Below are 11903 nucleotides of genomic sequence, written 5' to 3' on the forward strand. Positions count from 1 at the left end.
GCCACTCGGCCGGCCCCTCTTTGCCTATTTTTAATTGGGTCATTTGTCTTTTCATTATTGAGTTGTAAGTGTTCTTTTGGATACAAATCCCTTAGTGGATATATGATTTGCAAATCTTTCCTTCTGTGGGTTCTTTTCACTTTTTTGATGGTATTCTTTGAAACACAAAAGTTTTCAATTCTGAAGAAGTTCAGTTTATCTATTTTGCCTTTGTTGGTTGTGTTTTTGGTGTCATATCTGAGAAACCATTGCCTAATCCAAGGTGATAAAGATTTATGTTTTTGTCCAAGAGTCTTATAAGCTTCAACTTTTACGTTTAGATTTTTGATCCGTTTTGGGTTTCATATATGGTGTGAGGTATGGTCCAACTTCTTTCTTTTGCATGTTGATATCCAGTTGTCCCAGCACCATTTGTTGAAAAGACTATTCTTTCCTCCATTGTATTGTCTTGGTAACCTTGTCAAAAATCAGTTAACCACAATATGTGTTTATTTCTAAACTCTCAATTCTACTTCATTGTCTATCCTTATGACAGCATATATTGATTTGTTCATGCATTTGTTTTTTATTCTATTGATATAGTTATTACATTAATTTTCAGATATTGAACCAACCTTACATTCCTGGGATAAATTGCTTGTTCATGATGTATACTCCTTTTTCTAATTCTGCTGGATGTGGCTTGCTACTATTTTGTTCAGGATTTTTGGGTTTATGTTTATAAGGAATATTGTTGTTTAGTTTTCTTTTCTTGAGACGTCTTTGTCTGGATTGAGTATCAGTGTAATACTGACTTCATAGAATGATTTAAGAGGTGTTCCTTTCTCTTTTTTCTTAAAGGAGTTTGTGTAGAAGTAGTACTAATTCCAATATAATCATTTGGTAGAATTCACCAGTGAAACCATTTGGACCTGGGCTTTTCTCTGTTGGAAATATTTTGATTGCTAATTCAGTCCTTTCTTATAACTCTATACAGGTTTTCTATTTCTTCTTGAGTTAGTTCCTATAATTTGTGCCTTTTTAGAAAATTTTCTGTTTCATCTGTTATTTAATTAGTTCACATACAATTGTTCATATATTTCATTTTGTTGATTTTTCTCTATTGTTTTTCTGTTCTCTGTTTCATTTATTTCTTTTTAATTTGTATTATATCCTTCCTTCTCTTTGCTTTGGGTTTACTTTGCTCTTGGTTTTCTACTTTAAAAAAAAAAGATTTTATTGGGGAATTGGGGGAGGGGAACAGCATTGGGGAATCAGGGAAGGGGAACAGACAAGTTGCTGTCCTTTGGTTCTTCAGTCTAGTTGTGGAGGACGTCGCTTCACTGGCCCATGTTGGTATTAACATTGTGCTGTTCCCGGGTGAGGCAGATCAGTCGGCAGCCATTGGACAGCCACTCATGGCAGCTCACTGCAGCTCATGCTGGCTGCCGGCCACTCACAGTGGCCTACAGCAACCCACTGCAGCCCTACTGCAGCCTATGCCATCGCCAGTGACTCATGGCAGCCCAGCTCCAGGTTGAGCTGTTGTTCACCATCTTTAGCTGTAGAAGGCGCAGCGTCACTTGCCCATGTGGGATCCAAACCAGTGGCCCTGCTGCTCAGAGCTCGCACTCCCAAGCCAATTCTTAACCAACGAGCCGCTCAGCCAGCCCCTTTTTCTACTTTCATAAGGTGAAATGTTAGGTTATTAATTTGAGATCTTTTTAATAAAGGCATATGCAGCTATACATGTCTCTCTAAGCATGCTTGAGTTGCATCCTATAAGTTTTGATATGCTGTTTGTGGAAAAGAGCATAGCAGGTCTGAACTACTATCCCGGGAAGAACTGATTGCAGTGTTGGCCCTTGGCCTGCCTTTAAGACCTTGAATTTTGAGAGGTTCCCACCATTTCCAGAACTGATAAGAGTTATGATTCAACTGTTTGTGCAAACAATATGGTTTATGCTGAACACTTGTTTTCCTTTTGGAATATAGAATTTAGGTATTGGCCAAGCAGGTATGCCTACATGGCTCCTCCAGTAAAAAACCCTGGGCTCTTGAGTCTCTAAAGAGATGTTGGTAACATTTCACACCTTATCATAATTTGTTACTGGAGGAATTAAAAGCATCCAGTGTGACTCCTTAGAAGGACACTTGGAAACTTGTGAATGAGTTCCCTTGATCTTTGCTCCTACATCTTTTCCTTTGCTCCTTTTGCTTGGTTTCCTTTTGATTATGTAATATGTTATAGTCATAAATAGACTATATTGTGCTGAGTCCTGTGAGGCCCCCTAATGAATTACCCAACTTGAAGGTGGTCCTGGGGACCTGACATGTATGATTTTGTTCTCATTCATCTCAAAGTATTTTTAAATTTCTCTCATGAGCTTTTTTCTTTGACCATCTATCTATCATCTGTCTATCATCTATCTATCCATCTATCTATCTATCTATCTATCTATCTATCTATCTATCTATCTATCATCTATTTTTGGGATTGTGTTTCTTAATTTCCACATACTTATGAATTTCCCAAATTTCCTTTTATTATTGATTTCAAATTTAATTTCATTGTGGTTGGTGAATATACTTCAATCTTGTCATTGTATAATTTCAGGCTTTGGCATATTAATGAGACTAGTTTTATGTGCTAACATGTTGTCTGTCCTGGAGAAGATTCCATGCGCACATGAGAAGAATGTGTATTCTGCTGTTGTTGGATGGAGTGTTCTGTTAGGTCTAGTTGGTTTGTGGTGTTGTTTCTTTTTTTTATTTCCTTGTTGATTTGTCTTGTTCTACCCATTTTTTTTTCTGGCTTTACATTTATTATTATTTATTAATTTTTTATTTTTCAATTACAGCTGACATACAATATTATATTAGTTTCAGATGTACAACATAGTGATTAGACACTTATGTAACTTACGAACGTGTATTTCTCCCTTCAGTTTAGTATTTGCTTCATGTCAGGATTTGCTTTATATATTTTTGGTCTCTTGTTATGCATATATATTTATAATTATTATGTCTTCTTAATGTAATAACCCTTTAATCATTATAAAATGTGCTTCTTTGTCTATAGTAACTGCTTTTATCTTATAGTCTATTTTGTCTGATATTAGTATAGTCACTCCAGCTCTCTTTTAGTAGCTTTTAGCATAGCATATTTTTTCTATCTTTTTGCTTTCAACATATTTATGTCTTCTTTTTTTTTTAGCTGAGCCATCCTGCCACTTGTTGGCAGCTTAGCGGCAGCTCAGCTCAGGCCAGGCATCGAACCGCTGTTGCTCAGAGCTCAAACTCTTGAGCGAGCTCTTAACCAACTGAGCCACTCGGCCGGCCCTCATATTTATGTCTTTGAATCTAAAGTATATCTCTTTAATGCTTTGTAAAGAGCATAAAGGTGGATCATGTGTTTTTAAAATTCATTCTGTCTTTTGATTGGCGTGTTTAAGTATTTACATTTTATGTATTTATTGTATCAATAAATAAGGTAGGATTTATAAGGTTTGATAAAGTAGGATTAACATCTGTCATTTTGTTGTTTGTTTTCTACATGTCATGTTTATCTTTGTTCTTTTCCTTCATTACTGCTTTCTTTGTGTTTAATAGATATTTTCTAGTGTACTATTTTAATTCATCTGTCATTTCATTTGCTATGTACTTTTTCACTTGTTTCCTTAATGGTTTTCCTGGGAATTACAATTACCATCTTAACTTTTAAAATTTATTTTGGATTAATATCAACTTAATTTCAATAGTACATAGAAAATTTACTCTTATGTAGCTTTGTAATATTACCTTCTCTCTGTGCTATTATTATCATATAAATTAAATCTTCATGCATTATAAGGCTAAAGGACAGTTTTATAATGATTACGTTTTGCAGCTGTCTTTTAATTCTGATTGAAGAAAAAAGTTACAAATGAAAATTACATTTATATTGTCTTTTATATATGTAGTTACCTTTACCAGTACACTTTATTCTTTTTATGTGGTTTTGAATTACTCTCTAGTGTCATTTTGACCTGAAGGGCTCCCTGTATAATATTTCTTGTAGGAAAGGTCTGCTAATGATAAATTCTCTCAGTTTTTGTTTATCTTGGAATGTCTTAATGTTTTCTTCAGTTTCAAAGGATAATTTTGTTAAATATAGGGTTCTTGGTTAACAGTCTTTTTTCTCAGCACTTTGAATAAGTCCTCACACTGTGTTCTGTCTTGTATGGGTTCTAATGAGAAATTGGCTGTTCATCTTATGGAGGATCCCTTCTGAAGTCACTCCTCTCTTGCTGCTTACAAGATCCTCTCTTTGGCTTTGGCTTTAGGCAGTTAGGCTATAATGTATCTTGGTGTGGATCTCTTTGAGTTGATTCTGCTTAGATTTCATGTAGTGTTTTGGGGGTGTAGCTTCATGTCTTTTGTCAAATTAGGAAAGTTGTTGGCCATTAACTCTTTAAATATTCTTTGTACCCTTTCTGTCCTCTCCCTCTGGAACTCTCATTATGCATATGTTAGTACACTTGAATATACTCTACAGGTTCCGGAGGCTCTATTCATTTTCCTTTGATCTCTTTTCTGTCTACTCTTCATTTGATGTGTCTTCAAGTTTACTGAGTCCTCTGACATCTCAGATCTGCTCTTGAGACATCTAGGAATTTTTTGTTTCAATTACATTTTCAACTTTAGAATTGTTCTTTCGTCCTTTTTCACAATTTCTGTTTATTAATATCCCTTGTTTAGTGATATATTGTTCTCATACTTTTCACTAGTTCTTTGAATATATTTAAAATAACTGGTTTTCTAGTAAGTTTGATGTCTTGACCTTTCAGCAACAGTTTCTATCAGTTGCTTCTTTTCCTTATATGGGTCACACTTTCTTGTTTTCTTTGCATGTCTTATAATATTTTGTTGAATAATGGACATGTTAAATAATATAATATGGCAACTCTGGAAATAAGATTCTTGCCTCCCCTCCCTGCATTTGTAGTTGCTGTTTGTTTCTATTGCTCTTTGTTTATTTATGGACTTGCCTAAACTAGCTCTTTGTTGTGTGTGGTCACTGAAGTTTCTACTTGGTTAGTTTAGTGATCAGCTAATAATTGGACTGAGATTTTCGTAAATTCCTTGAACCAATAAGTCTCCAGCTTACAGAGGGGCTCTTTGTGCATTTTGGGGGTATGTCTTCAATGCTTTGCCAGGCAATTGGCAATCTTGCCTTAGCCTTCATTTCCTTTTTGTGCAGAGCCCCAAGGTTAGCCAGAGGTGAGGTTAGGGCCTTTGAGGTCTTTCCTGAGTTTGCACACAGCCCTGTACATGCATATGGCCTTCTAGATTCTAGGAATATATCAGAGCCTTACATACCCCACGACGGATATCTCAATCCCCCGTTTCTCCTTGTAAGTGTTTTGGTCACCTTCTTATTTGCGCCAGCTGTTATCACTGCCTCAGGGAACTCTAAGGCTAAACGACTGCCACTGGTTGTTTTCCAGAAATACCCTGTGGAAAAAGCTGTTCACAGTGAGAGAACTCTAGGTCAGAAAAAGACAAGCCCTGTGAGTGGGGGTTTTTCCCATGAATTGATTCTCCAGGGAGCTGCCAAACAGGTTAGATAATGACAAATTTCTGGGAACAGAGCTTTGGGGAAAGCACAGACACAGTGATAGTCAGGTCATGGTGACCCTGACTTTGGGGTGGTTGGTTTTCAAGCTCTACAAGAAGTTTGGGAAAGGGGTCTGGCTATATGGCAATTTAAAATATCACAGAGCTTGATGTTTTTATTGAGATTCAGTCATTTTTCTTGAATAAATGCTCGTCAGATTATTGCAAGATTTTGGTTGATTTACAGGGTTCTATAAAAAGTTGATTTTGACAATTATTGCCAGTGTTCTCATTGCTTATACAGAGGAGCAGGTTTTTGGAGATTCTTACTGCATCATTTCCAGTGAGATCACCCACCCAGATGATTCTAATGAATGGGATGTTATTTATAAATAAGGTATTTAGAGTAGCTTTCTCACTTCTGACACATCAAAACTGATGTTTATTGAATAGTAATGTAACAATAACAATATATTAATTGTTAATTATTAATATTAATAATAACATATTTATTATTATTATATCCCCAAGTGTTTGATACACCATACTTCTTAAATGTAAAGATTATTTGCAGTCAAAGAAGGAATGGAGTTTACTATTGTGTTGTGTTTTAAATATGTGCTCTGAGGATAGGCCCATGAAACAAATTTGTTATTTTAGCTGAAGCTGCCCCTGCCTAGTCATGAGGTTGGTTTAGTCTGTGGAGGATTTGTGTTCATTCAACCACCAGTGGCTACGTTAATAGCCATAAATTGGATTCCATAAATGCAGAATTCAAGTAATAAAAATCAACTTAATTACTGAAATCTTAACATTTATGTGTTTTATGTTTTGGAAAAAGTACAAACTTTTCTTCTATACTGTTGTTCCACTGTTAGACATTAAGACTATGATGACAAAACAGTTAATTAATTTGAACTTATCAGATCTTGGACAGAATTTCAAGTATAGTAAGACTTTGTTAGTGATGGAATCCAAGAGTTGTTTTCTAAAAAAAAATAAAAGTAAAATGAAAATAATCAAGATGAAATTTGATGATTTGTTTTTTTCTAAAATATGCTAGGGAACCAGATATATTAGTTGGTTACTGGAATGTACAATTGGGCCTTGGTTAAGTTTCAGAAGAATTTTTCGATTAAGTTGTTATTGAAAACAACAGGTCCCATCGGCACTGTTAACTCTTAGCACTGCTCATACACAGTGGCCATTGTTGTTCCCTTGGCTAATTACTGGTCTCCTCCACTAGAATCTGTGTTGATGTTACAAAAACAGTTTATGCTACACAGGCTCTTTATTCATGTAATAATTACAGCGTATTTGTCTTGAATATTTCGCAAGTGTTCTCTTTGGATAATACTGGCAAGATTAAGTAATAGTTTCTCGCTTACATGATTGCTCAAGAACATCAAACATGATGAATTGAGATTTGATGTATCATGTATATGTCTTTGGCTCCCAGCGTCTTTGACCTTTTCCTTTTCTTATGTACAAAATAATCTTATTGTGGGGCTATGTCTATAGTTTCTAACACAAATGCCAGGAACCACTTGAGCAAAATATTTAATTTCAGTTTTAATGGGTAGTTTTTCTAACGATCAAGAGTAACACATCGGAGCCAGCCACAACACTGTGCCAGAAACCAGGGACTTCAAAGATTCTCCTTTTTGGGACTCAGAAGGAACTGAACTCTCTAGTTCTTCATATCATCCAACTTAATTATTGGCAATAAATGACTGTTGGCAGGAAGCATGCGTCACTTGCTCGCAGTTCTGCTTCAAAACAGGTCAGCGTGAGGCACGAACCCTGGCCTGCGTTATGCAGCCGTGGGCGCAGATCCCCTGACACGTGCTGCAGAACACGTTATGCAATGTTATGCTCACTGATTAATGGCTGCTTGCACAAGAAGGTTTTCATGCAAGGATCCTGGGAATGATTAACTTTGTGACATAACTTTCATCACACAAATATGGGAGATTCAAACAGAGCCCAAATATGAGCTCAAAAATGTGCTTCAGAAATAACCAAATGTGTTTTGGCTTCTTAATGTGTGTATGATTAACAACTGTTTTAAAGCCACTGAGTGAAATTGAGAAAACTATTTAGGATTCTTTTTAGGAGTGGGAGTTTCATGACATTGGTTCACATGTGAACACTCTTCTACCATATATCAGTTTTACCATTATGTATTCTAATTTACTGACATTTACAAAAATGTCAGATTTATTGGACAGTGCTCCATCTTATGAACTAAATATTGAACAGACAGTTGCTTTTATTAAACATTTTTTAGGCTGCAAAGATATGCAGCTCTCAGAACCCCACGTATGATGGAGTCATTGTGAATTTGCTAATGATTTCGCATAACTAGAAAGGTAAACTCAAATTCTGATCTTATTGAAGATTTTCAGATTTTATCAGCTGAAATTGTTGGTGTAGTAGGACTCTTCATTGTGAGTGACAGGAAAACAACAAAAATAGCTTAGACAAAGGGAAGCATCATGACTCTCAGCATGAACTCTGGGGGACAGGGGAGCACCATCCTCAGGGACCCCTGGGGCCAGGGTCTCAGGACTATAGGACACACTACATTTCTCATCACATGTTCTCTCAGGGGGTGTTTGACCTCTGGGCCTGTTCCTGTAGACTGGCTTCACTCATGGCAACTCCCAGATGCCTGCCTCACCATCAAGGAGGAAGGAGAGCTCTCTTCACTCAGCTCCAGCGCAAAAACTCCCAGGAGAGGGCTCTGCTGGGCCCAGCTAGAGCACATGTCCTCCCTGTGGCCACAGAAGTAGGTACTGTGATTGAAGGAGGTGGAACTTTTCAACAGAAGAGAGGCCTGCTGTTCTGGCCTGAAAACTCACAGCAGTCACTGAGGGCCAACCTTGACCCAACCAACTCTATTTCCCCCAAGATGCCCTCACTTGCCTTAAAGCATTTCCTCCTTGTACATCCACAAAAGTAAAGTCCTGCTGAGAGCCACTCCAGCAACAGCACCCAGCTCTAACCCCATACCTCTAGGTCATGTCCACTGCTCTTGAGGCTGAGGATGACCCTGCAGAACCAGATAACCTGTGGTGTCCGTGCTGTTCAGCTGCCTCAACAAACTGTACCTAGAAAGGGAGGGAACCCACTTACAAATGGGGCAAAACACACAGAGCTTTCTAGTCTACATATTCTGTGTCATAGCGAGGGACATGACGGGGCCAGCAGGTCTTGGGCATCCATTTGTTGACCCAGTTCCCTGAGAGTAGATTACGTCCTTAGTCAATTTCCCCAGGGTTTTTCCCTGAAGGATCATTGGAGAGAACTTCTTCATGAGGGTCTTGACCTCTCTCTGGTTCACTTTTGTTAGTACAGGACCCTGGAGCTTGTCATGGGCTGAGGAGAGACCCCTTAAAACTGCATTTGGCTTTTTGTAGATTTAATGTAAGGGAGGCAGTCCACTGTCTAATCAATCACATGATTCTTGTCAAATGACTGGTTTTGAATCTGGATTGGGTGGAATTTAAGGGCTTTGTCTCTTAGTCTGTTTGTGATTCTGCTCTTTCTAGACCTCAGCTTAATGATGTCTGCCTTAGAACAACAAAGAAGAGGGCCGGTAGAGGGTGACAGGGTTACTATGCACTCCAGCATGTGGCCCCGTCTGCAAGGACCTAAATTAGCCAGAGAGGTAAGGAATGCAATCCCACATCAGGAAAGGGGGTCAACTTCGATAGAGGGGGAGCAATCGGGACAAGATGCCAAGGCCTGGGTCAGAACACTTTTGGTGGCAAACCCAGCTTGAACTAAACTAGACAGGAAAAAGGAATTCACTGACCAGCCAGCTTCAAGAACAACTAACCTGTGGTCTCCATCTTCTCTAGTCACTCTCTCTCCTGCCAACCAGCTTCTTTATGCAGATGAGAATGCGCCCCCTGGCAGTGCCCAGCTTGCGTCGTCTCAGCCTTCCTGCCAAGAAGCAAGGTGATCTTACCTCTACTCCACCTAGAGACATGTGGGGAGGACTTGGGCCCTGTGGCCGAAGTGAGTTGCTATAATTGGAGCTCTGGTTAGGACTCCATGCTTGGAAGTAGGAGACAAAGCAGCAGGCACCCATCAACCCTGGTTTGTAATGACAGCAGATGGCTGTGTAGAGTATCAGTGGGCAGGTCTAAGTGCCTGTGTTTCCAGGTTATTAATGTGTTTGCTTGTTCACTTTTCCACTTGCACTGTGGCTAGAAGACCTAGGAAAACATTCGGTTATCACAAGGTTCTTCAAATCCATGTTGCCACCAGCTGAGTAATATGCTTGGCACAGATACGCCGAAGTTTTCCCAATGTTGTAAGGGTGTCGTGTTTAATGAGGTGCTGGTTCACCTTAAGTCACCACTGCTTAATCTGTGTTTGTTATTTATAATTTTATTTGTTTTCTCAGAGGATGCTAAATGTTCAGTTACTCTCCTGCAAGCCACTCAACGGAGCTTGCTATTCATAGAAAGGAACACAGAAGCCCTGCTGTCCATAGCACATGGAGCGGTTCTAGTTTTCTGCTATGATGTGACTGGGTCACACCAGTGGACTTTTCCTAAATAATACATCTGGCCCCTAAATAAAACTTTGAAAGAAGGGAACACTTAGTTTTCTTTCTTCTGAACAGTTTATGCAACACTACACCTGTACGATTGATGAGACACTTTGAAGTGATGTAAGACCAGTTAGCTAAGTGCGGCCACATGTTCTCTTGAGAAAAATGAGAAAGGGAAAGGAGGGAGGGGGAGTCCTTCTTCTGCAGAGCAAACTTCACAGTAAGCTGTTCTCTCAGTACTAAGTTGCTTCATGAGAGAGCAGTTGCAAGCACAGTATTGATGGAGATGTGGATGGTGCTGTGTGACATCCAGGCGACAGCCATACTCTGATGAGACCTTTCCACTTCAGCCCAAGAGCCTGGAACATTCTTGTCTGGACTTTATTGCTAAGGGGAAGCATTTGCGAACTGAACTCACTTTGGGAAGGTCCCTGTCCCTGCTCACTGCCCACACTCCACTTCACTGAAAGCCAATGGTGGGTAAACATTGACTTCGAAGTCTTCCCGGAGAGGGGAAGGCACAGGAAGCAGGTCCCCAGGCTGCCTGCCGCTGCCTACAGCCAACGTGCAGCCGGCTCTGGGAAGGGCAGTGACTCAGAGCAGAAGTGCTTCCTGGAACAGGGCGCAGATAAGAGGTGGCTTGTGCTCAAGTTTCACATGAACTGCACTGTGGGTTACAAAACCCCGTGTCATAACTTCACTTAAGAGATTTTTTTAGTACTGGTTTCCCCAAGAAAGACTTTCTATGTATTTGGCGTGTGTGTGTGTGTGTGTGTGTGTGTGTGTGTGTGTGTGTGTATGATTTTATTTTGGTAATTATTTTGGAAAATGTTCAGAGAAGTCAGAAATGGTGAAGAAGAGGGGGTCTTCCTTACAGTGACCTGTGCAAGTCACAGGTTCTCTGTGTAGACAAACACCAGCCCCGGGCTCGTCACACAAGTAATTCTGGGAAGCAAAAATGACCACCACATGGTGGCCTCGACTTCCTGAAAGCCACCAGGGACTTCTCTACTGTGGAGGGGCTCACTGGGACGGGCTTGTTCTCTTGGTTATAACACCTTCAGTGACTGTCACTGACCACCTCCATCTACAGTCTTCTTTGGGGGGGTTCTTTTGACCTGTAGGAGAAAAATGGCATTTAAATCTATGTTATTCAAGAGGGTGAAGTGAGCTAAGTTTAGTGGAAGCTAAATATAACCTGAGCAGGGTGGATCAGGCCTGTGGGTACCAGACCGCCTGCTGTCACCCTGGCCATCCCAGGGGCCACATACAAATGCCAGGTCCAGGAGGTGCTCAGCAGCCTGTTACTCATATGTCAGATTCCCACTGTCATGATGTATTTCATGCACCAACTGCATTTCCATAGAAAAGTGTGAGTCACTACTGAGGGGCCTCTGTGCGGTGGGGGGAGGAGCGCTGTCATAACCCAGAAACGGGGACAGAGCATCTATCATATTCTGCTTAGGCCCTTCCCCCTAGTTTACTTTTTATCTAACAACTAAGATAAGGTGGGATGGCCTTTTTATAAGAAATCTATTTAAATACAAGGGGTTATTTGAAGTTTCTTTTAAAAGCCAAGGGCATTTTTTGGTGGTCAATTTATAAATAAAACATATTAATAATAGTTTGATAGACATTTAAAATGCCAACAGTGGCTGTTGCTGGGGCTCCCTTCACACCACTATGGACACAGAAAATGCCCCTTTGGTGTGTGTGGATGGGGGTGGCAGTGAGCCTCCCCTCCCCGGCCCACTCCCAT

General features: G+C 39.7%; 2 protein-coding genes across 2 annotated transcripts in view; both read left to right on the forward strand.

Moving 5' to 3' along the window:
* LOC109396676 (uncharacterized) overlaps nucleotides 1-11903 on the forward strand; it is a 75918-nt gene that overhangs the window by 4207 nt on the left and 59808 nt on the right. The window lies entirely within an intron of this gene.
* On the forward strand, nucleotides 4813-10275 carry LOC109396674 (uncharacterized). The gene is made up of 5 exons (XM_019668697.1): nucleotides 4813-5582; nucleotides 8189-8372; nucleotides 9132-9250; nucleotides 9444-9543; nucleotides 9995-10275. Exons 1-5 carry the CDS (start codon nucleotides 5157-5159, stop codon nucleotides 10150-10152), a joined length of 987 nt encoding a protein of 328 aa, XP_019524242.1. The 5' UTR covers nucleotides 4813-5156; the 3' UTR covers nucleotides 10153-10275.

The sequence above is a fragment of the Hipposideros armiger genome, unplaced genomic scaffold (assembly GCF_001890085.2).
Source record: "Hipposideros armiger isolate ML-2016 unplaced genomic scaffold, ASM189008v1 scaffold_532, whole genome shotgun sequence".
NCBI classification, from domain to species: Eukaryota; Metazoa; Chordata; class Mammalia; order Chiroptera; family Hipposideridae; genus Hipposideros; species Hipposideros armiger.

Excerpts from the sequence above, each read along its gene's own strand:
- LOC109396674 (XM_019668697.1), top strand. The coding sequence starts at position 5,157 with ATGTCTTCAATGCTTTGCCAGGCAATTGGCAATCTTGCCTTAGCCTTC. Across the intron at positions 9,251-9,443 it reads GACCTAAATTAGCCAGAGAG|TCACTCTCTCTCCTGCCAAC; the intron begins GTAAGGAATGCA and ends CATCTTCTCTAG. Across the intron at positions 9,544-9,994 it reads CCTTCCTGCCAAGAAGCAAG|AGGATGCTAAATGTTCAGTT; the intron begins GTGATCTTACCT and ends TTGTTTTCTCAG.